The sequence below is a fragment of the Protobothrops mucrosquamatus genome, unplaced genomic scaffold, assembly GCF_001527695.2.
Source record: "Protobothrops mucrosquamatus isolate PMUCROS unplaced genomic scaffold, P.Mucros_1.0 scaffold41, whole genome shotgun sequence".
Classification (NCBI taxonomy): domain Eukaryota; kingdom Metazoa; phylum Chordata; class Lepidosauria; order Squamata; family Viperidae; genus Protobothrops; species Protobothrops mucrosquamatus.
In genome coordinates, this window is record NW_015386423.1 from 442,443 (window position 1) to 466,376 (window position 23,934).

At 53.1% G+C, this 23,934-nt stretch overlaps 1 protein-coding gene across 4 annotated transcripts; it reads right to left on the reverse strand.

Moving 5' to 3' along the window:
• Positions 1-5,937: 5,937 nt before the first annotated feature.
• CBFA2T3 (CBFA2/RUNX1 partner transcriptional co-repressor 3) lies at positions 5,938-23,293 on the reverse strand. 4 transcript variants are annotated; one of them, XM_029283219.1, is made up of 11 exons: positions 23,170-23,293; positions 19,513-19,590; positions 15,779-16,020; positions 14,767-14,856; positions 12,566-12,747; positions 11,495-11,745; positions 10,647-10,732; positions 9,343-9,538; positions 8,114-8,182; positions 6,560-6,750; positions 5,938-6,267 (listed from the first exon to the last, which is right to left on the reverse strand). In XM_029283219.1, the coding sequence occupies exons 1-11, from the start codon at positions 23,288-23,290 to the stop codon at positions 5,938-5,940; spliced, it is 1,836 nt and encodes a 611-aa protein (XP_029139052.1). In that variant the 5' UTR covers positions 23,291-23,293. The 4 variants fall into 4 exon arrangements, with proteins under 4 accessions (XP_029139052.1, XP_029139051.1, XP_015666916.1 ...); XM_029283218.1 differs by lacking the exon at positions 19,513-19,590 and having other exon boundaries at positions 5,938-6,072; positions 6,124-6,267; positions 23,170-23,290; XM_015811430.1 differs by lacking the exon at positions 19,513-19,590.
• Between the last annotated feature and the right edge of the window lie 641 nt (positions 23,294-23,934).

Below are 23,934 nucleotides of genomic sequence, written 5' to 3' on the forward strand. Positions count from 1 at the left end.
GGGGAGGAAGAGGGGACCTGGGTTCTCTTTTGCTTTTAATTGGATTTTCTCAGATTGCTATGATTTTCCTATTTTGACACATCTTTGCAAGCATACACACACATGCTCCCATCTTGGCCGGTACAAGTGATGTCCCTCCTCCTCCCAAACCCTTTGATTCAAGTATTGCACAGTTCCATGTGCGATTCGCTTGCTGGGCACCCTGAGAACAGGGCTTCTCCTCCACCCTGGGGAGAATGGGGGTTCGTTTCTGCCCTACAACTGGCAGCTTCTGAGTCTTTTGGCAGAGACGCTCGAGGCCTGGGATAAGACCCAGGAATGTGCCACCTCTGACCCGAATCCAGCGTGCTTTCCTGCCAGGAAGAGAGCCAGCTTCCAGAGGCTAGCCGGCTTGAAACTCAAATGAAGGAGCACTTTGGTTCTCCAGAATTGCTGGGCTGAGCTCTCCATCTACAAGATTGATGAGGAGATGCGTGAGAGCCCAGAGAAGGATTGGGATCGTGTTCTCCAGCCCTGATGCTGAACCAGAGCTCTGGGCTGGGGAGGGGCGGAAGAGGACGTGAGGATGGGTGATGGATTGGTTCCCAGCTGATGAGGTTCTGGAAAGTCTTTAAAGCTAGGTTGGTGCTGGGATTGTTTTCCCACCAGCCGCTCTCTGCTTTCTTCCTTGTGTTCCACTCTCTGAGCAGAGGTTCCACCCTGAGAGACAGAAGGACCCATCTGGGCACAATGACACAGCCGTGCTGGAAGAGCATCTGCTTCCAAGAAAAGGGGGATGTGACCTCAGTCGGCTCCCACAGTCCTCTGGAAAAGCACCTTCCTTCAGGACAAGCCAGCATACTCTTCCCACATCTTGTTCTCTCAGATCCTTTCCCTTCCTATGGGCTCTGCAGGGAGCCAAAGGGAGCCAATCACTGAGGATCAGCAGGGGAGAAGGGTGCCTGTCTCACCTGATTGCTCCTTCCTACCATTATACCAGCCTGTAAATTAATTAAGCCTGCAGATAAGAGAGGCCCATGGCTTGGATAACACCACTAGTGACCCACAGGGAAGAAAGCCCATCTGAAGTCAGGCCAGCCTCTGCCCAGGAGAAAAGATAAATCTTCCTGTAGCAGAGGAGGATTAAGAGGTGGACATTTGCAAAGAAGGGAATTCAAGGGGATCGTAAACTGAGTAAGCATGGAAAGATGAGATCTCCCTCTCAAGACTTGGGAACTTCCATTATGTGAAAGCATTCCTTGATGCAGAAAGAAGGAGACTAAGGAGGACGGGGTAAGACTCATCAACCAGCTGAAGAAGCAATCTACGGGAGAACCATGAAATTATAGCCCAAGAAGACAAGATCAACCTACATTTGCATCACTGTTTCACGTGGCACATTCAGTACCGGCTGCCTCCCGTGGATCCTCACAAATAACCCAGATCAAAGTTGCAATGAGCAAAGGATTCCCTGTCCTGGTTTGCCTCATTTTTCAGAGATTCTCAGGAACGTCGCAGAGCGCGGTTCAAGATGAAGTCAACAGCCTGTCAAAATCCCTGGGAAAAGTCAACTTGGAAATAGCTGCGTGAAGTTGATCTGAGCCAGCCCGAACGGATGTACAATTTCCCACATTTGCAAAGTGGTCTTTTCCTTTTAAAAAGGTCGCTCTGCTTTTAATTTTGCAACTGGCTTCATTCACAAGTAAGAGTTTGCAGATGGGGTTAAAGCCACTCCCAGGCTGCCGCCCAAAACACGCTTGCTCAGATTAGACTCCTCTGAATTCATCGACAGTTAATTCAACTGCCGGCGGCCAATTCAGGCCATCGTGTCATGTGAAATCTAGGCGATAACGTTTTATTAAAGCTCTAAGAATTGGGAGACATATGTGAAACTCTGGCAGAGACATTCCCTTCTCTTCCCCATTTGCTTCTGATCTGCACACAAACTTATTTATCTCTTGGTATATTGTAAATTCCTAAGGATTCCTGCCTGCCTTTGAGTGAGTCAGAGGGAGAATGGGAGACAACCGCACAGCCACTGCCCAGGAAAAAGACTGCCCGCGTGCCAAGCAAGAGATGGATCAGCCAGCCCAGGATGGCCATAATCCCCTCCTTTATCCATCACCTCTTTTCATGACAAGAACGTGAACACCACGATCCCAACCATCACGCTTTCTGCTAAGGGAGCAGGAAGACTTTGCCCAGATGCATTTTGGTTTTTTTCCAAACAACCCAAAGGTAAGCAGAGAGTGCGCTGCAAGAACGGAGGAGGGAGTCGCAGTCTTGTCCTCTCCCCCCACCCTTGAAGGGGAGGGAACAGGGTGCAAGAGAAAAGGGCTTGCTCTAAACCAGGGGTGTCAAACTGCCGGCCCACGGGCCGGTTGCGTCATGCGGAGGCCACACCCACCCCAGCTCCGGCAATGCGAAAAAAGTCATGATACGTCGCGACATGTCACGTGACGCAGCCAGTTTGACACCCGTACTCTAAACTGAGGCCCACAAAGCCAGAAAGAACCAGCCATTTCAGAGAGCTTTGGCTGTATTTAGAGCAAGAAGTCCTTTCAGATGGGTCCACTCAGAAGTCAGCCAGGTTGAGTTCAATGGGAAGCCCCAAAGGATTGGAGCTTCAGTTCAGAGAGATACAGCTGAACTTGATGGCCCACCCAACGGTCACCGACTGGGTCAAAAACACATTCCCAGCCATTTGTTCCCAGCCAGCGGCTTGAAGCAAAGGCCGGTCCCTTCGGTGGATCTAGGCATCCCGCCTCTCTTCCATCCAAGGCAGGTTTCTCCACTGGACACAGCTTTAGCATTGAGTACCTAAGATCAAGACACCATCAACCTGGTATAGCAGCAACATTCTTGTGGTGAAAACCAAGAAGAAAGATCCCAGTTTGCATTGTGGGAATACCAACTCCCCATTCCTTATTCAGAGGAGGAGGAGGAGGAGGAAGAAGAACTGGACAGCCTGGTGAAACCGAGGAAGAAGAAAAGAGCTGCTAGAAGAAGGAACCGGAAGAATGGAGCTGGAGTTATGGCTCCAAAGGCTTTGAAGCCACATCCTTAAAGAGGCTTGGGAGTAAGAAAGAAGATGGAGGCTGTGAAAAACAGAGAGGATGGATGGTGCTCCACAGGCCCCTGATGAAGGAACACATAGCAGATAAACAGGGCAGTGGGTCTCATGGGTGCTGCATATACAGAAGAACAGCATAACAATGGGTAGTGGTCCACCGACTGCCTTCACCAGAAGATATCTCCAGGGCCAGAGGACAACCCAGGTCTTTTGAGACAGAAACACCGATGGGACCACCAGCATGCAAGTCACTGATGCTTTTTAGATGGCTTCTGGAGGACCTAAAGAGAACAGCCACATACACAGGCTGACGTTTCGGTTCTGTTGCCAGTAAACAGGAGGAAGAGGGCCCGTCTGGTCCAGGAGGAAGAGGGCCCGTCTTATTTCCCCTTGAACACAGGATTGGGACTCCAAGGCTTCAGAAGTGCAAGCCAAGGCAGTTCAAACGAACTCATAATCCACATTGTGCAGCTCCATCTGTGAAAGATGAGCCCCTTGCAAGAATGACTGTTTGTTTGGGTGAAGGAAATGCCTCCATATGTGGGCAGAGGGGCAGAAGAGGGGTTGAATTTGGAGAGAACAGAATGATCTCTGGAGATATTGGACTACAACCCCAATGTTCCCCAGCCAGAAAAGCCTCCAACAGCCCTGTGGGCCAAGCAACTGGAAGGAGAGGGACAAGGCTGTTTAAGGGGGATTAAAAGGATTCCTTGAGAAAACTCCAAGTTCCGCACTTCTAGAAAATTACATCTTTTCATGAGCACAGCAATTTGTCTTTTTTGGAAAAGCCCATTTCCCCAACTGTTACCTACTTTAGTGGTTGTCCGTTTCCATTATTTGGCAAAAAGTCTCTTATCCTCCTCCTCCTCCTCCTCGCCATCACCACCATTCCGGTTATTAGCAATATTTTTGGAACCTTTTGCAAAGACTATTTACATTCACATTAAAAGTACAACATTTCTGCCCTGAAACCTTGGCTGGGCCATCTGTAAGGGTTCCACCCCCCTGCAGCCATGCCATCTAACCCCCTGCCCCATATTGCACTCCCGTCCTCAGTGCTTTGTACAGTGTTGCAAAGAATGTGACCATTGGATACTGCTGTTTCCTCCCCCCCTTCCCCCTCCTCCCCGGTCAAACATCTGTTGGTTTTCCCAGGAAAAGTATGATGAACCCAGAATGGCTGCAGGAGCTGCAAGAGCAGGATGGAGGCCGGGGAAGGGACCCCCTGCCCTCCTGGGAGACCCAATGAGAGATTGGGGAGAACAGCCAAGGAAGAGACACCGAGGCCAGGGTGACTCTTGGCTGGCCTGGCACCCAGTCTTTCAGAAGAGAAGAAAAGAAAGACGCCACTCAGTCCTTTGGGAGGTCAGGCAGAAGTCAAGAAGGAAAGGGCAAAGATCTGCCTGGGAAAATGGGTGGATTATGGAGAGCAGAGAGGGGTGGGGTGGGGGGTAGAGGTGAAAAGATCCAGGTGAAAGACAGAGACTTTTTGCCCAGGTGCCAGAACCAAACTAGCCAAGGGCGGGCAGGCAGGCAGGCAGGCAGGGGTGAATCGCACACATCTGTCTGGAACAGGTTGTGTGGTGGCCGTTTAATACAACAGGTTTTGATATATATAAAAAAGCACAACGGATTTTCATAATCCACCAAGCGAGGGATTTTATAAAGTCATTTCTGCCTCACTCTTTCTCTCTTCTCTCTCTGTCACACATATACACACAAACACCCATCCTCACACTCACAAAAGTGGTGGATACTTGGTTTTGTTTTTTGCTTTATTCTACGAAAATTTCTGCGAATCCCACAGTCGCACATCTGTCCTCCTCCAGGGTGATACAGGAACAGGCCAAGGTCCACGTGCTATGAGGTCCGCCCCTTCCCCCTCCCCCCTCCAGGAACACAAAGGAGTAGAAGTGCCCCCAGCCGTGGCACGGCAGCCGCAGCCGCTGCCAAGCTGCAGGTAGACAGTTGCAGAAAGATGCGGCACTCCTCCGTTCACAAAAACCTAATAAATAAAGCCTCTGTAATGAGGAAAAAGAGGAAGAAGTCAATCGAAGGAAGAAAAGGGGGGGGGGGAAAGGAAGAAAGAAACTTTGGCAGAGGAAAAAAGTTTGGATTTTTTTTTTCTGTTTTTGGATTTCCTTTGGAGCAGAGGTGAAAATGGTATTTCTTGGCTAACTAGCAAGGTAGTTTACAGGTAAGCTTCCTTTACTTGGTTTTGTGGGTACTTTTTGGATTTTTTTTCTTTCTGTTTTACTTAAAGCCAAAGAGTTTGATGTTTGTATTGTCTATTTTTATTTTTTTTACAAAAAGGAAAAAAAAGACTTGCTTTTTGTAACTGAAATCCATTTTTCCCTGCCTTCTTCTGCCCCTTCCTCTTTCACAGGAAGGGGCTTTCATTCTTTTTATTTCCATGAACGCACCTTCGGCAGGAGACGGAGGGAGCCTCGTCCCGTTTTCCTTCCCTGTCCCCAAGTCAAGAGGTGGGGATACCTGCAAATGCCTCATCCGAGAAGAAGAAGAGGAGGAGGAGGAGGAGGAAGAAGAAGAAAAAGAAGAAAAAGGAAAACAACCCCCACCCCACCTTCAATTCCCCCACATCCTATGGGTTGGAGGTTGAGTCTTCCACCACCATCATCATCATCATCATCATCATCTCCGAAGGACGGACGAGGCCCGGTGCTTGCCTTAACTCCATTTAAAGCCAGGTCTGAGGATTCATGAGGATTCTGTCGTAGAGTTAGAGGTTGCTCTGGAGGTCAAACACGTGTCAGGTAGCTGAGGATTTGCATTGAATGCAGTTTTCTGTGGTTTTTTTTTTAATTTGGAGAGCAGTGGTAGCAGCAGCAGCAGCAGTGATGGTTCTCTTCCCTTTTGTCTCTCACCTAGCGGGACGTGGTGTCCAGCGGGGCTGGGGTTGCTGGCGTGCCAGAACGTGAGACGGTGGCGGAGCCCGGATCGCTCGAGCTGCCTCCCAGGGCCACGCCAGGGAGGGTACTGGTCACGGCCACCCCGTCTGGCTGGGCAGGAGCCCCGGGCAGCCCAACCGGGCCAGAAGTGGCCGTCCCGACAGAGGCTTGGAGGCTCTGGAGAGTCTGTCCACAGACGTGGTGATGCTTCTCCCAATCTTTGTGCTGGCAGAAGGAGCCGCAGTAGCGCGCAGTGTTGCATCCGCTGCAGGTCTCGCTGGCCTTGCGCCCGCAGTTCCAGCAGCTCTGCAGGAGAAGGCGAAAGTACAGAGATCAGCGCAGAGCGAAAGACAAGCGTGGGGGACAAGAGGCGCTCTACTCTTCACCAGGCACCAGACACGCGGTCCGTCTCTCCCGTGGCGGATTCACAAAGGGCTGTGGCTGCGCTCCAGACTGTGCTCAACTCCTACATTTTAGGACAAGGCCAAAGCATGGGGGGGAGCCACGAGACCAACACACGCCTGGCTCCGAGTCATGGCTGCTTGCAGCCGGCTATTCTGGCACCCGGCTCCAGGTCAGGACTAGAGAGGGTCACTACCTCACTGGAGTCCTCCTGCTGGTTAATTACGGTCAAGGCGTCCTCGGAAGCTTGGCGCTTGGCTTCGGCCAGGGCCCGCTCCATCTTGGCCCGCTCCGTGGTGATCAGCTCGTGGGCCTTCCGCTCCGCGTCCGAGACGGCCTTCTGCAGCTCCGACATGGCCTGACGCTTCACCTCGTTCACGGCTTCTTCTGAAAGGCAGAGCGCAGGGCAAGGCAGAAATGATAGAGGAGGCTCGGTCAGGGCAAGCAACACCAAAGAGAGCAACGTGTCGCCACTGCTCTGAAGAAGGTCTGAGATCTTCCAGAAAAAGGAGGGTCAATATGTAGCCCCAGGGCCACCTGCACGGTCCAGGGCCCCCTTCTGGGCCCTTTCAGGCCTCACTGGCCAGGATTGCTAATACTGGGAGCTAGTTTCAGGCGAGAAATATAAGAACTGTAGTTTAAACTCTAAAATAAGCACCACACTGTCAAAAAACTGATTCCTACACAGGTTCACCTTCTTCGTAATTCACTCCTGCAGCCCCTCCCCGGGGAATCCGTGACAAGCAAAGCCACCCAAATGGCATTCACACAACATCCCTCACCAGATGACTAATTAAGCCATTTTCAGGCTTCACCTAACCCACTGTATTGTAGTCTGGACTTGCCTAAGATGCTGGCTTACAAGAAAAATCTACCTGAGGCTACTGCTCAACTAGTAAATGGGTTGTGTGAAAGGAGCCACTAGCTAGGTTTTTAAATGGCTTGGAGAAGGGGGCAAACTCGATGGCAGAATCCGTCAGGGGAAAGTGGCAACTTTAATCCCCCCGTCCCGAGGTGGCCAGCCATTCTCCATCAGGCTTAAGCAGAGTCTGCACTGCACCCTGAAGGGACCCATCCCCTCACCCCACTTTTAGTGGTGGGAAAGCAAGGCTGGCCACTGATTCCTCTGCACCATTTTCTGGCTGGTGGGAGCCCACCAGAACACAATCATCTATTTCAGATAGGTGCACCGGGGAGAGGGGATTCCCAGGCAAAGGAGGTTCCTGGCTGAACCCCATAAAAGCAGCATCAGGTGGGATGTTGCACATCCCTTGCAGATGTTTCCTCTCTCGCAAGGGCTGCTTGCTTTGGCCACAGAGCAAAACTCCTGCCGATGGTCTGCAGAGCACTGTGGGTCCTACATATAACAGCCACCCTGCCAATGCTTCAGAGCAGCGTCTCCCAACCCCCGCAACTGGAGGGCTGGGGAATCCTGGATGTCCACACATCCCTAATTTGCTAAGGTTGAGGAAGCGGCTTCAAACTCGGCCCAAGGGCAGCTCCATCTGGGGAAGCAGGGCCAAACTGACCTGTACAAGGGACGCTGCTATGCTGGGCTTGGTCAGCAAAAGGAGGTCTGCAGCTGGACCGCCCACCAGGCTGAGAGCCACAGTAGCTCTCCCAGTCCTTGTTCAGGACAACGAGCCATTGTCCCACGATCGCTCATTCCAGGGACTTTTTTGGCTTCTGCTTGGTGACACAAGAGCCGATTTTCTACAAGAAGCTTTTCCTCACTTCCCCTAAAACTCACCAGCTTTTCTCCAGATTTCTTCCGGCATGTAGCCAGACAGGGGCCTGGATACAAATTCACGATGAGCATCTGGGGAAATGGCAGAATGAGAAAAATCTGTTGAGAAGCGTTGAACGAACCGACTTGTTATTTCTTGCTTTGGAAAAATCCAAGCGTAGTCAGGCTTGCGTTATCAGCACCCCTGACTGCACCCTGGAGAGTCGGGGGCCAGACTGTGGCTTCATTGGGGGAAGCTTTATGACCAACAGCCAAGAGGGTGGTGGGCACCCACAGGCACCTGCAAAGAGGTGGGGGCAAAATCTTGGCAACAAGGATCAGTTCCTCGGGTCCAGCTCTGTGGAGCTCGAAAGCTCCTGTGCCCAGAAGCCAAGTGGATGCAAGGGAGGAAGGCCAGGGCACCCTGGTAGGCAGCAGGGTGGTGCCAATAGGGGATCCCGCCTAAGAGCCAAACAAAGACCCTTGCCCAGGGGGTGACCCCACAGGTTTGTGCAACCCCCTTAAAAGCCATCTCAGGAATTGTGGCCAGGACTTCTAAGGATTCATTCTAGACCAGAAGTCCCCAACCTTTTGGGCACCAGGGAGAGAGAGGTTTTTCTGTGGACTGGAGGGGGCGTGGTTTTGTGTGCTGCCTGCATCCTGTGGATGGGGCTTTCCTTGTTTGTGTGGACTGGTTGCTGGCATGCCGCAGCCCGGTACTGATCCATGGACTGGGGGTTGGGGACCCCTGTTCTAGACTGACTAGGTTAGAGTTTGCATTAACCCATCCTGTGACTTGCTTTGGTCTGCCTTAAGGTGGCTTAGCCCAGCCTCTCTGGTTGACAAAATGTGGAGGAAGGCTTGGCTTGTTCTACAAACCCAGCTGATGATGGTTTATTCCATAAACCACAATTCAGTCAACACAAAATGAGTTTTGTTTCATCAGATGCCCCAGCAGATGTTGGGGTTAAGAGATTGCATCCTCTCTGCTCATTCCCAGTTTTTAATGGAGGGGGTGGTGGTAATCTAGTTGTCATCAGTCTCCCCATTCTCCCCCACCCCAGGTTCTTCTGAGAGGCCCTGGCAGTGGGGGCTGTTGGAAAGGCCCAACTCCAGAGAGCCCATGACAGGCGGAAGGGGCCCCTCCACAGACAAGAGCCTGTTCAGAGGGGGAGGAAGGCCACACTCTCTGTGCCTGGAGTCAAGGGCCTCCATCCGGTGGCCTGAGCCCACCTCCTCCCTTGCTGGGGTACCTAGCAGTGGCGCCTCGATGTTGGCAGTGCTGTTGAGGGGGCGGCTGGCAGGGCTCGGCCCCTTCTTCATGTCTTCGGCGTCACTGTAGCGGCGGATCCAGTGGTTGAGCTCCTCACGGTCAGCTTCCTGGCAGCGGCGCAGCACGGTGAGGGACCGGCGTGTCTTCTCCACCATGTCCATGATGCAGTTCAGGAGCTGCTGAGAGGAAGGCCACATTTGACAGTTGGGGTGGCAGCTCTTCTTCGCCCAGCCTGGCCTCCTCCTTTTCCAGCCCGTGGTGCAGATCACAAAGAAAGTGGGGAGGTGAGCATTGCTCTCCATCTCCCCCTCCCTCCCTCCCTCCCTCCCTCCTCCTTCGCCAGGTAGCTCTGAAGGAGCTTCACATCCATCTAGCCAGCGTGAGGGTCAATTGGCCAAAGGCAGTCTTAGACATTTATTTGATATGGTCCCTCCTCTCCTTTTCTTCTGGCCCCTCCTAAACTTTGTGGCTTATTTTTCACACAGTGATTTATTGTGATTCCAATCTGCTGAATGAACCAGGACAGAAATGATTGAAAATAAGAAAAACGAGTTAGTGTTTGCTATCTTGAGAATGCTTCATTCAGAAAAGGGGGAGGCTAAGTAAACAGAAAAAAGCCCGACTGAGTCATTCATGTGTCAGGATCAGAGCAGGGAAGGAGTAGGGGGGGGCAGGCTTGGGATTTGCAAGGCACAAAGGGAAGGACCCCAGCGGCCCCCACAGACCAACAGCCAACATTTCAAACTTCATTTTCTCCTGAGGTACAGACAATCCTCTACCAGCAGAACCTGAGGATTTCCCCCAGTTGTTCTAACCCCTTTGCAAGCCTCTGCTGGTTTGATCAGAAGGCAGACAAGAAGGTGGGACATTCCTAGAGTAACTTCTTACCCGGGTGCCAAGGATTGCCAAGCCCACAGAGTTGATTCACGGTGCCCACCCTTCGGAACGTCATTGCCCAGGAACCAAGAGGGGCTCCTGTCCTCCCGGCCTTTAGGAAGGGCCCAAAGACTTGCCCAGGGCCTGGGGGGGCCAACAGTGGAAGTGGGCCTTGGCAAGGGGTGTCTTAATTGGAATGACGTTTAGTACTCTCAGCTACTCACTGTAGTTTGGCTTTATGTTTCCTTGAGTTTGTAATAATGTGTTTTATATAGTCATTGTGTTTATTCATACTTTTTATGGTTTCTGATGTTTTTAATTATCATGAGCCCCCCAGAGTCACATTTATGAGATGGGTGGCTGTATACAAATTCACTAAATAATAAAATTTAAAACCGTTGTACGTACATTGTTGAGGTGTTTCCACTCTTCGGCCCATTCTCGCTCGGTCAGCCGGTGGTCAATCACCTCCTCTTGCCGGGAACTGTGGACGGCTGAGGGATGAAGCGACATGAGTACGGGTGGAAGGAAAGGACCTCCACCCATTATGAAGCCTCCAGTCCCCGAGGAACCAAGGGATATTTACCCAAATTCCTGCCAGTGGGCACACCCCCAGAGGCACACCTGGAGGATGCCAGGGCCAGGGCTCCGTGGCTGGCAGGCTGCAGGTGGTCTCCCCAAACTAGGCAAGGCTGGGGCAACCCTGAATTCCATTGGAATGCAATTTTAAATCAAATCCTGTTCGTTAAATAGAGCTAGGATGATTGCTCCCTGGGTATTTCACAGTTCCTTTCTTCTGTTGTATTTAAAGTTAGAATTTGGGAGGAAGGGAGAGGTGTCCTTTTGTTTTGAGGGCTTGCAGGGGGCTTCAGGACCCCTGCTGTGCAGGGACATTATTGCGATCATCAGAGACGCCCTTTGCTTCTGCCTCTCATAAAGAGGAGAGCGTCTATTTGCAGAAGTGGAAGCAAAGACCCCCTTCATCTGCTTGGCAAGAGTTGTTTTCCACCCCTACTTAAACCTGGGGGGGGGATGGGAGGGAGTGGCGAGCCTCAACTAAGCTCTTTTGCACACCATCCTTGTCATTTCTTCCCAGCTCTTCCAAGGCTCCTCCCTTGCCTGGGTCCAATCCTGTAGTGCTCCAGCCAGCTCTCTTTGGGGGGACCTGCCCACCAAGCCCACTTTTCCCTGCCTGGACCCCTGCCCGCCTCTGCTTGCCTCCCCATCCCACATGCTGCCCCTGGGTGCTCCCTCACCAGCTGGCCGGGGGTGCTCCCGAAGGTCCCGGGGATCCGGAGGGCGGTAGGTGTCCCGGTAGCGGTGGGCCACAGCCATGTCCTCGAGGCGGTAGTGCTGGGGGGGAGGAGGGGTGGGGTGGGGCAGCCCATTGGGCTGATGGCTGAGCCCGTTGCTGGGGCTGTACCGCTGGGCAGGGCTCAGGGTGCAAGGCCTTTTGCTGAGGTGCTCAGGATGCAGGGAGTCGCGGTCCAAGCCATTCTCTTTGGTCCTGGGCCACAAAGACACACACCACAGTCAAGGCACTATGGCAGATTCACCAGGCTGGCCAAACAGAGAGCCAGCAATGCCCAGGTCAGCCTGTTCCAGCTTCACAGAATGACCAGGTTCACACAGCCTGCATGACAACTGGCTGAATGGCAACCCTCCCTGGAAGTGACCGCAGCCCTTCAATGCTGCTGCCTGGGCATCTCCAACTGGCTGGTCCTTTAGAAGATGTCACTGGGCTCTTCTGCAGGAGGAATGTTTGCAGTTCAACCTTTTCCCTTTTGGTCGCCTCCAAAATGGTGTTTGAGAGTGACCAGCTTTGGGTTATGGCTGACCTAAAAGCTTGGTGAATTCACCAATATATCTTTGGAGTTGTGTAGTCCCCTAACCTCTATCACTCTGCTAACGGGAGCCATGGGGAGACTGGTGCTCTCTGCTTCCTAGGAAGTACATCTTAGTTGGGGTGGGCAACCCCTAAGCTCCAGGAAGGAGCCGTCCTGGAGAACTTGGATCCTCACTGTCCGTCATTCAGCCTGAGGAGCAAAGATGTCAGGACATGGGTGCCTGCTGATGAGGGGAGCCCAAGGGCCCAGATTGGCTTTGCCTCTTTCTCAGTGGTGACCAGCTGCCTTGGAGATGCTCCTTTCTCCATCTATCAGCCCCCTTTTTTAGACTGTGGCCCTCCTGGATGAGGACCTGGCCTCTAGAAAGTGCCAGGCAGGTCAAAGGTCCTTCTTAAGAATAATGCCTGGCAAGGCTGTCCCCAGCCTAGGACACCCACTCCTGCCCTCCCCCCTTCTCTCACATGCTTGAGGCTGGCCTACCTGTCTGGCGTCCGCCTTTTGACCCCTTCGTTGACCTCCAGCAGCAGCTCCGAGGAGTCGATGGGCGAGGAGGCGTTGGCGTCCAGCAGGAGCTGCTCGTGCTGCGCCAAGTACTGGGCGGGGCTCTGCTTGGCCATGCGGGCACAGTGGAGAAGTTCCCGTTGCAGCAGGGGCAGGTTGGCCTAAGCAGGCAAGAGAAGCCATGAAGAGAGATCAAGGGGGCAGTCTGGTCTGCTTGCACGCCTCTCCTCTCCGTGGGTTTTCCACAGGAATCTTGCTGGAGATGAGTGCCTGCTCTCTCATTCCAAAGAAGCCGGAAGCTCTTTGGAGCCTCGTCTTATTATCTTTCCAGAGAAAGCCTTCTGGCCCTCCTCCAATGGTTCCCGGGATCTACGGGCTCCTTATTCCCATCTCCCATGCTTTTAGCAGAAAGTGTTTGTAAATAAAGTAGGGCTCCCTGCTTTATTCCCCGCCCAGTGAGGTTCTCACGGAGCCTGGATCCAGGGAGGAGCATCCACCGAAGTGGTTAAGCAGGCGAGCAGAGTCCTGCCACCAGCCAACCATGGTTTCCTACTTAAGCAGCCAATGGACGGCCAAGCCGCCATCTGTTGAACACATTAGAGCTGACAAAATGCCCCACTGTGGATTCCAGGACAGCAAACCTCCTCCTCCTCCTCCTCCTCCACCTTCTCCCTCTCTTGGCCTCGGCTCCACATTTCCAGAAAGAAAAATAATAAAAAGGAATAAATAACATCTCTGGGAAAGGCCTGCTGGAGGCCGCCTGCTTTGAGTTAGCGTAATGAGAAACATCTGGAGCCCCGGGTGGAGGACAGCTGGGAGAGGGTGCTGGAGAGCCGAAGAGGCAGGGAGGAAGGAAGGTTCCGTGTGTGCGAGGCTCGCAGGCGGCCCCAATCCCCCGCCAGAGAGAGTCAGGGGAGTGGACCAGTTTTCCCCAAAGCCCGTAGAGTCATGTTGTTGGTCACCCAAGTGGGATCTGTGGAACAACAAGTAACCCAAAGGAACCAGGGTTGAACTGGGAGCACCGGTGGGGGGGGGGCTTTCACTCCCAAGGTTGTGAAGCTGGAAGGCTGTGATCTCAGGGCTGTCATCCTCGTTTTGACGCCCTCTTTGGGCAAGGGAGAGGAGAGGAGAAAGTCGGGGCTTCTTCCTTTTAGGCCTCTAAAGAGCAAGGTCAGCTGATAGTTCTAGAGGCAAATTCTCCTGAAGGGCAACTTGCTTTTCCAGAAATATTTAATAAATCTTGAACCCAAACTCTAAATGAAAGGTACGAGGCTTTTAGAAAACAAGATTTCCAAACAAAGCATTTCCTTGCTTTGGCAACCCTTCTGAAATCATCCAATTCTTCCAAGCAAAAAATATTTGAAAAGAACTGGGCTGGGGTGGAGAAATCAATGCAAGAGGAGAGAAGGACCCACAGCTGGGGGGGTGGGGGGGGGAGGAGGGAGCCTGGCAGACTGCTGCGCCTGCGAGCCTCAAGACTTTGCTCTTTGCTCAGCGAGGCTTCTACGGCCTCTTCTGATGGGCAGCAATTCTCTTCAGCAGGCGTCTGCAACCTTGGCAACTTTAGGACCTGTGGACTTCAGTTCCCAGAATTCCTCAGCCAGCCAGCTTGAAGTCCACAAGCGGTAAAGTTGCCAAGGTTGGAGACCCCTGCTCTATAGAGCAAGGGAGAGATTGGTCCGGTCCAAAGGTTTGTCCATTCAACCAGAATGGTCACTTTTAGACTGGCCACAGCTCCTCAGGCTCAGAGGTTGTCCTGGGAATTTCCACACGCAAAAGAGTTGCAACAAGCCTCCTGGTCATCTGGGAGCAATTTCCTTTGTGATCTTGCAAGCGTCCTTGGGAACACCACCCACTCTCCATGGGAGAAGACGGCTCCTCTCTGAGTCACCCTCTTTTTTCCCCTGGTGCTGCTATTAGGAAACCAGCTGAGATCCGCAAGGGGGGATCACCTATTGGGTGGCTGTGCTGACCACCCAGGAGGGTTTTCCACAATAAAAGTTTTCCGTGCAATGAATGAAATTGTGTGTTTTTGAGAGGGCTGGAACAATCAGCTCGCAGCGATCCATTTCAACAACAGCCTCCGTTTAAATAAAAAGGGGGCTGCTGGGGTAGCAAAGTTCCCCTTCTGAAATGAATCAGTGTCCCTTGAATCACACACGGGGGGGGGAGGATCTTACCTTCAGGAACGGGATGACAAAAGGGCGCAGGGGGAAGTTTGTGGCCTCCTGGAGCTTGGAATGGAATTCTTCAATGGTCAGTGTGGAATTCTGCAAGGTAAACATCAAAACTGGTCAACGGATGAACTCCCGATGAAGCCACAAGGGCCTCTATTCAGGCTGTCCTCTTCAAGGTCAGCTTTGCTGACCACTTAACATGTTTCAGTGCTTTTAGATAGTAACACAGAGAATTCCCAAACCACATGCTGGGAATTCTGGGCAGAACAATTTCATCACATCTGTAAGGCAGGTTAACAAGGCCCAGGCATGTTGCCCACCGACAAGGTCCAAAATGGCAGCCGCGTTAATCGGTTGCAACAAAAACAAGCACAGGTGCCGTCACAATCCGACCCCTCCTCTCTAGACCCCCCTGCGGCTGAACGCACGGCTAGCAAACTGATGGCCTCAGGTGTGCAGCGAATTAAACCTTGGCTTCCCCAACAGCGTGCTTGTTCGGTTGCCAGGTGTGTTAAGGTTCTGCACTGCATTAAGTGGAAGCAGCAGCCCCGGGGCTTTTACGGTAGCCTCTGACTCAGGAGGGGAGTTGCCAATGCAGCTAGTCCTCAACTTACAACTGTTTGTTTAGTGACCATTCAAAGTTACGAAAAAAGTGACTCATGACTGTTTTGCACCCTTACGACCGTTGCTGCCCCCCTCAAGGTCACGGGATCAAAAATCAGACGCCTGGCAACCGACTCATATTTATGATGGTTGCAGCGTCCCAGGGTCATCTGATCCCCACTTTGTGACCTTCTGACAAGCAAAGACAATGGGGAAGCCAGCTTCACTTAACAACCGTGTTCCTAACTTAACAGCTGCATTGATTCACTTAACAACTGTGGCAAGGAAGGTCGTAAAATGGGGCAGAACTCACTTAACAAATGTCTCACTAAGCAACTATGGTTGTAAGTCGAGGACGGCCTGTACTCCAGGGCCCTGGACCTGTCACCACCCAAAGTGGCCGGGAACTCACCACGAGGCCCAGCACCAGCGTTCGGACCCGCTCCCCTATCTCCGGAGAGATGTCGCTGCCAAACTGCTGCAAGGTGGTGAGGAAGCGCTTCAACTTGCTGAGCTGGCGAGCGCCGCAGGCCGGAGGCAGCTGGTGGTTGGAGAGGGCAGCCGTGGAGGACGTGGCCGGCCCGTTGCTGAAGCCGTTGGGCGTGGAGGGGGCTCCGTTGATGGCCGTTGGAGAATGACTGCTCCCATTCATCACTGCGAAGGAAGAAGGAATCGTGGAGGGAGTTAGTTGGAGGACAAGAGGGAAAATCCAAAATTCTCCGGAAGTAGAACTTCCAAGTACATTTCCATCTTTCCCTTCCCGTCCTCTTATTCCCAGGAGAGCAGTCCGGATACGACTAATACTTGCTGCTGGAGCCTGAAGCATCTTAGCCGGACCCCTCATTATTCCTTCCAAGTAGGTCTCCTGTTACTGTTCCATTAAACCCACCAACTGCCCCCAAACTGCTCAGGGGCTTCGGCCAGGCCCTCTAGAGCCTTCCCCAGCCTCTCACTTGCAGGTAGCGATCACACCTCGGACGAAGTGAGCATTTTTAATATCCCAGAATCTTAAATTAATAAGTAATAACTTACACTATTAACTAATAAGCTAACTGGAAAGGACCAAGAAGGTTTTAAGGAACTGAGCGAGCATCACTTGGGGGAGGGAGGGAGGGAGGTCAAATAAGATCTGGAAGGTGAACTCAGAGAGGTTGAGATGGACCATTTTAAATATGCGTAGACTGAAGTCAACGTAGAGATGAAAACCAGTAGAGACTTTGACCTTTGATCAGGCAGGGAAGCTCTAAAGATTCTGGGCCAGGAACCCCAGTGTGCCGGGTGAGCAGCTATTCCAGAAGAAGACGGTGGCCACCCTCTTCTAAACAATGGCTAAGGAAACCCCATCCTGCCTTTCGCTCTGGGGGATACCTAGAATTCTAGATTCGTGCAGATCTACAACAAAGGAAGGCAAATAAGCCAGCAAACCGTCAAGCTGATAAAATGATCCTAAGCACTGAAATATTAAAAGTATGTCTTCGAAGAGAAGAACAACATCTATTTCATGAGGGCTTTTCTTGCTTCCAAAAATCACACTGTGCCCCACTGCTTTCCGAAAGGAAGGAGTGAGATGGGAAGAGGGGAGGGATTCCGTTAAATAAACTTCAAGGAGGAGGGGCTGAGTGCTATCCGGCCCCCTCGAGAGTCTCCTGTGCAGCCTTGCAAGGAGGTGTCGCTGTGTTTCAAGAGAGATGCTCCTGGTTGACACACCTTGGCTGCTAATGCCAGAGGAACAACCACAGAAGGGAAATGCAAAAGATGGAGAGTCCTGCCGGAAAGCAGGGAGAGGAATCTGGTTCTGCTACGAGAGCCCAGACTGAGTGGGGATCTTTCCCCAAGGCACCTCCTAAAAGACAGCCCCGCTTCACTTCCACGTGAACACAGGCAGGCTGGTGCTGCCTTCCTGCTCCACGGAGGGATTTCCTCCCAGCAGTCAGCTTGTATTTCAAGCAACATCTCGAGATCGCTTCTCCTCTGCTCCTTCCATTCCTTGTCGCACAAAATGTTTTTGTTCCTTTCCCATCCAGGCAGGAATGCGGAGGGGGAGGGCCTGCCCATGGCCCCAACTATTTCCAGACCCGACAAGAGGACGTGTCCTTAGGCCAGAAAAATAAACCTGAGCCCAGCCCTCCTGCCTTGGCTCTTGCAAGCCTCCCTAGACTGAAGACGGGGGGGGGGGGGCTAAGGGCTGGCTTCATCCAGGTGGAGCACTTGCAGTCTTTTGGGCCCCCTGCTATTCCTGACCCAGCAGGTGTGGCATGCTTGCACAGCCATGTGGTTGCCCCTGAAAGATCAACAGAGTGGCCACCTCGGATGCCCACAGCCCCTTGGCCTACGTGCAAAGGAGAAGGGGCCGTCAGTCCCCACCTGCTTGGCAGAGGACAGAGACGAAAGGCCAGCCTCAAATGGCCCAGCCTTTGAAAACCCTCCCTCCCAAGTAGGCCAGGGGAGAGGCCGCCTTCGCCCGGACTCATCACACACCACTAACCGTTGCCGTTGTTACCACACTGCCGTGGAAAGCTGCAGCCGTCCAGGCCGTTGCTGCGTTCCTTGGGCTCCGACTGCCTCTTCGGCAGGGCGAGAGCGGCCCCTTGCTAAAGAGGTGCCGAAAATAACCGCCCGGCCACAACGGCTTTTATTCCAGTGACAGGTGCGTTACTAAGTTAAACTTCACATATGTCGCCGGAGCCGGGGCTTCGGGGGTGGAGGCGGCCCAGGGGGTTCCCCTCAGCTAAAGGTGGGGATTCTTCGGAAAAGTCCAGGGGTCCAACACCAGCCCCCTCTCTAGCTTGCCTGGGGGGAATCTGGGCAGCCAGGAGACACGTCCTGGGTGCTGCACTGGGCTTTGGTTCCTGAAAAGCACCTGGAGGGAGCTTGAGGACGACGGCCACGTCACTTGCGGAACCCGAGGGAGCGCTGGGTCCAGATGGGACCCACGGGGTGGCTCCTGCGTCCTTCCCCCCCACCTGATGCATAGTTGTTCTATTTTTCTTTTACTTAATGTCTAGACCATCTGACTCCCCAGGGAGTCTGGACAGCTCACAACTAAATACCAGCCAAGTTAAGGAACAGACAACCAACCAGGGGACCAAAGAACAGGAAAGCAAAGCAATGTGAAATAAGAAAAGCGGGGGTCAGTTTATCCTCAAAGCCTGGAGAGCAGCCACTTCCTGAGTGACCCATGAATTTAGTCCAGAGATAACAGTTCTGGGTGCTTCCTCAGCAAGGGTGGCATTCCTGGCTCCTTCCGTGTGATGCTGGGATTGGAACAGCCTCTTCACAGGGGCTCTCTGGGTTTGCATGTGGTGGCCTGGCATGCCCACAAACCTCCCAGCTGTCCCAGGGAACAACCCCATTAAAATGTTTGTGGTCCAGCTTCCTTGAAGACATCTTAATGGTTTATGTAAGGCCAGGAAGAACAGACCAAAATTCCACAGGATCACCCTTTTGCATCTCACAGCAAATGCCGGAGGGAAGGAACGTAAAATTTCTTATATTTGTTTGGTCTCAGCAAATATCAACCAAAATAAACGTTGTGAAGGAAGTCCAAAGGGTTTTCCTATCCTGACTCAACCAACTGCGCCCTTTGATGACCGGGAAGGGACAAGCACTGAAGTGCGGCTGCATCGGGGTCTCTCCCGCAATGAATCACTGACCCTTTACAGACAGACATTAATGGAAATGAAGACAAATTTAAAATAGCCTGTTGCAGAGTAGAGCCAGAGGAAAACTGAAATCCTAAGTACAATCCTCCGGGTTAAACTCCTTGTTAGCCTGGTTCAGTGATCAGCAGTGCTGTTTGCAGGGCAGCTCGAGAAAGTCAAGAGGGTGATGGCTGCCTCCAAGCTCCACCTCTTTTTAATGTGCTTTGCATTTTGCATGCAGGGCACATGAAAAACATAGAGCTTGGAACCCACCCTGGCAGTTGCCATTTCGACTTTTGGGGCCCTACTCTGCTAACTAGGGACCAGCACGGAGCAAGTGGGAAAGGGTCCCAACCCAGGAGGGATCCACCCCCCCCTCAGACCCGGCATCTGAGTGCTGCTGCCTGGCATCCTCCCCACCCCCAGCCCGGCTCTTCTAAGGGCACAAGCAAAGCTGGGCTCAGCCTCTGGGTCTCTAGAGGAGGGTTTGCTTCATCTTACTTACAGAGGCACACCATGGACCATTTCAGGCAACCATGAAATCGGCCGCGAGGGAGAAACATCGGCGGCCCAGCGTCACGATCTGCAAGTAAAATAAAACATACGCTATCAGGAGAGACCAGAGGCCGGGAGAGGCCTTTTCATCGCTGGGGACGGTCGGGCTTTATGGTCTCCGTGGGGAGATCCAGTTGGACGCAGACGTTTTACTTCCGGGGCAAAACCCTTAGAAATTCTCTTCCCTTTTCCCAAGAGGCTCAGAAGCAGCAGGGCTGGGCAGAGCAAAGCCACACCAAGGAACATCTCCCCGGCTTGTGGGAGACGGCAGTCCTGAAACAACCAGCTCTAATCCAGAAGCAGGCTCAGGAGACCCTTCCTTGGCAAAAGTCCTGCTGAGGACCCCACTGATGTGCTCGCCTGTTATCCTGACGTTATAGAGCTAGAGGTAAGCAACTGGCAGCCTTCCTGCCAAATCAGGCTTGGCTGCCCTTTGACCCCCCCCCCTCCATGACAAAGAAGTTTCTTCTCTTCTGTGCTACATCAGTCCTGCACTTATCAAGCTGTACGTCACAAGGATATCGCTTCAATATAAACCAAGACACTTTGCAAAAAGGGAAGCCATGCAGAACTGCCCCCAAAAGGAATTAGCGACATCTGTAAGGTTCTACCCCCCCCTCCCCCCCCGCTTCCCACATTCTGCCTGCAGAGAGCTACATCCAAGAGTATAGGCTCTAGAACAGTTACCTAACCCATAAGGCTTGGCTGAAAGCGTGGAGAGGGCAGGGCAGGCTGAGAAACAGGTAGACTTGCATTCTGAAAAGCACACTTTACTGTCATGTATTTAGGCTACTTTCAGTATCCTGAAGATCCAAAATATATCAGGAGATCCTAAAGCAGGTTGGCAACTGACAGCCAGGGTGGGGATGGATGGTCCACCCCTTGCTTGCAGGTGTCCCACCCCAGAACCAAAACAGGCTGTCTCCTCTTCCTGTGTAGACAAAGAAAATGAAGAATTGGGTGAGGGAAGGACACTGCCATGTTTAGTGGGTGCTTTTTGAAGATAAAGGTCTGGAAAGCAGTGCTCGGACAAGGCAGCCCCCAAACCAAGTAGGGTTGATTTTGCTGCTTCAGCAACTCAGGACCAGGTCGAACTGAAGTTTCGTCACTTCCACTAGAGCTGGACTTGCTGTCTAAGGATGGTGCTCGAGAAAAGTCAAGCTACTCTTCAAGTCTGCAGGCAAACCTGAGAAAGGGGCATTCAGGTTCTAGACTAAGCATTTTACACATTGGGGTGTAAAGTTCCCCTCCCTTTGCTTGCAGAGGGTCCTCATGTGATGCTGCCCATGTGCCCAGAAGACAGTCCTCAGCTGAGCTAGAGGCTGGTCTTTCCTGGGAAGAGTTTGCAGAAAGGCCGGGGCTCAGCCGCTGGACCAGGCATGCAGCCTGCCAACCCTCAGGAGAGGAGGAGGAGGAGGAGGAGGAGGAATTCTCCCTCAGTTCCAAAGTTGCTAATTTTGAGCCGGGCGCTGCAGCTTGAAGCTGAACAGGGAAGCGATCTGGCACCTCAAGTGTTCTTGCAGCAACTATTTTGGGGCTTCGGCATGGAGCCCTGTGCCTGCAGAGACGGCAACCCATCTGCCGTTGGAGCGTTCACCTGCGAGCGGAGGAAAGCTGCCCATCTGCCATGCAGCCTCTGCCCACTGCCCTGCGACCTTGGCCACGTGGATGCCGCTCCCAATCCCCAGGACGGGGAGGTGGGGTGCCAGGAGGTGGGGGCGCCGTGGGCAGCTGGGCTGCCAGATGGGGATCTGCTGGCCGAGGAGTGGCCAAGCTCAGCCAAGCCAGAGCTACCCAGCGTTCCCACCAGCCAAGTCAAAGGCCAAAATCCAGATATAGGCAGCAATCAGACCCTGGTGGGCGAATCTTTACAGCACTGGGAGAGCGCTTGAAAACTGCAAACCAGCTTAAGGATTGCAGGAAAATTCATCTCTGCCTTGTGCCCTGCCTGACTCTCCTCCAGGCTGGCTACCTTAAGCAAAGGGAACGTGACCTGAGAACATCTGAACAAGGATGACCAAGAATGGAATCCTCCCCTTCTGTGGCATGCAAAGAGTGTGTGATACTCTGGACCACGCAGGAAGCACCATCAGCCTCGCTCCAAGTCCATCTGAGTCTGCCAGGCAGAACAGGAGCAGCTGCTAGGAGTCCATGCAAGGCAGGGCAGATCCCATGCTGGGCAGGACTCTGTTCGAGCAACGGGGGGGGGGGGGGCTTCCACCTGCTCCCACAGTGGAACAAGAAAAGTACAGGGAGAAAGTGAAGAAGTGCAGAATGGCTTCCCAGCCATCCCTTAGCTGGCCTCCTTCCCCTTTCTCCCACCGGGTCTTCCACACCCAAAGTTTCTGCCTTTGAAGGGGTGAAGTGGGCCTTGGCTGCAGACTGAGCTGTGTATCACCAGGGCCCAACTTTAAAACCATCCAATTCATTCTAAAGATCGTTTGGGGCCAAACAGCCTGGCACGAGCCACGTGAACAATGGTTCTCCAGCAAAGACCAGCCAGGCCTTTTATTTCTGGGACACAAAAAAGGGCCAGCCTAAAAGGTGTTTGGTGCCATGCAAGTTCCACGGAGCACAGCCTGATTTTAAACCACCCCGCCAAGGTTCAAGCATCCCCTCTATGAAGTATGTGCAGAGTAGGTTCCTATTACTGTCAAAGGCTTTGCAATGTTTGAGTCCAGGGATCAGGACCTCTCTCCTTCAGGACGCTGCTCCTGACCGTCCTTTGGTGGGCTGCCCGTTCAGCTCCAGTTGGGGGGGGCGCAGGGGCAAACCTGCTGCTCCTCTCTTTTTGCAAAGCCCGTTTTGCTTTGAGGCTCCCTGAGCAGAATGAGCCGGCTGGCATCCGCCGAAGCCAGCGCTTCCCACGGGGTGGGGCGAGGGACCGTTTCCTTGGCACTCCGAATGCAGTGCCATATGGCAGCATTTGAAAGAGGCCCAAAGAGAGAAGGTGGGGGTGGACAGCAGCCAAGCCCACCCGCCTGGCACCCAAAGCTGTTCTGGGTCCAAGGAGAAGCCCCGAACCCTTCTCCTAAATGGGCGGGCTGCCGATTATCTGGCTGTGGGGTCGGTGCAGCAGGAGAACCACCTGCCTGCCTCTCTCCTGCCTTTGGGGGCTTCCTTCAGCAGGTTCCCCCTCCCCCAAGAAAACATGAGCCCAGGTCTGTGCAGGGAAGGGAGAGACCTTGCAGGGGGGGAAGGAGGGAAAGGAAGCAATCTTCCCATTTTGGCGTACTTTGCACTCCTGATTCACCCATCAAAGGCGTTTTCCCACACGAAGGTCAGGAACTGCACGCCCAAATCCAGAGACCTGGCCATGCCAGAACCTGCCAGCAGAGATCACCTCAAGGTGTCTTTTCCTTCCATCAAAGCAGTGCAGCACAATCAAGGGTGGGAGGAACTTCCCCCCCCCCAGCCAAAGCATTCCATTTTACTTTAAGGATGTCCTATTAATACTATCTAACTCAACCAACAAGCAGCTGAACCCCAGAAAAATTGGGGGCTGTAGCCCAGGATGGGAGGAAGGGAGCACCCCACGCTTCCGTCGGCAAACCTCCCTCCCCCACCTTCCCGTTACTCAGCACCCAGGGATGAAGGGGGTACTCACTAGGGTTTGAGGTGAAGGTGGGGTGCCGCGTGGCTCCCTGGGAGACCGCTGGTGATGGTGGTGGCATGTTGGGGGGTGAGGAGCGGGACTGCGTCTTCACGTCGGCCGGCGAGTCGGGCATCGTGGCTGCCTGATTCTCCACGCTGCCTGCAGGGGAAAGCGAGAAGGGGGGAAGGGAGAGGTGTGAGCAGCCAGGTCTGAAGGTGCAGCCAGAGACGGCAATGGACAGCTGGGCAGGGAGGCTGGGCTGGTGCCGCCTGCCGAGAGGCCCCGAGAAGGCCTGGGGATCAGAGCTGGGACAGGTGCGGTTGTCGAGGCCAACATCCTGAGAGAGACCAATTGGTACAGGTGCCTGGGGGAGGCACAAGGGACAGGATGGTTGCATGGCACCATCATGCAAAGAAGGTACTTTTTTAAATAGCCATAATGGCATCATGATGCCCAGTTCAAGACTAGCCGGGCTAAAGCACAATTCCCCAGCTTTTGCAACTCCTGAATTGGACTCCTGCAGCTCAGAGACTGTTCTTACAACCAGCATAAAACATGGCTTACCAGGATTGAATAAACCACAATGGCGCCTGCATTCCTGTCTACAGGAGATCCACCCCATTAGGAATGGGGACTGGATACTGGGAGCATGTGATCTCAGTGTTGGGGTGGTGTTTGGCTCCCCAATCCAGCCTAAAGGTCGCATGTCGTACCCCCCACTCCATCCCATCCATCCCCCCCACCCTGCAGAAAAATTCGGTCTTTGGTGGTAGCATC

Coding starts and splice junctions, on each gene's coding strand:
- CBFA2T3 (XM_029283219.1), bottom strand. CDS start 23,290: ATGCCCGACTCGCCGGCCGACGTGAAGACGCAGTCCCGCTCCTCACCC. Junction 12,748..14,766: donor TTGTCATCCCGTTCCTGAAG/GTAAGATCCTCC, acceptor TTGCCTGCTTAG/GCCAACCTGCCCCTGCTGCA. Junction 8,183..9,342: donor CATCGAGGCGCCACTGCTAG/GTACCCCAGCAA, acceptor CCATTTCCCCAG/ATGCTCATCGTGAATTTGTA.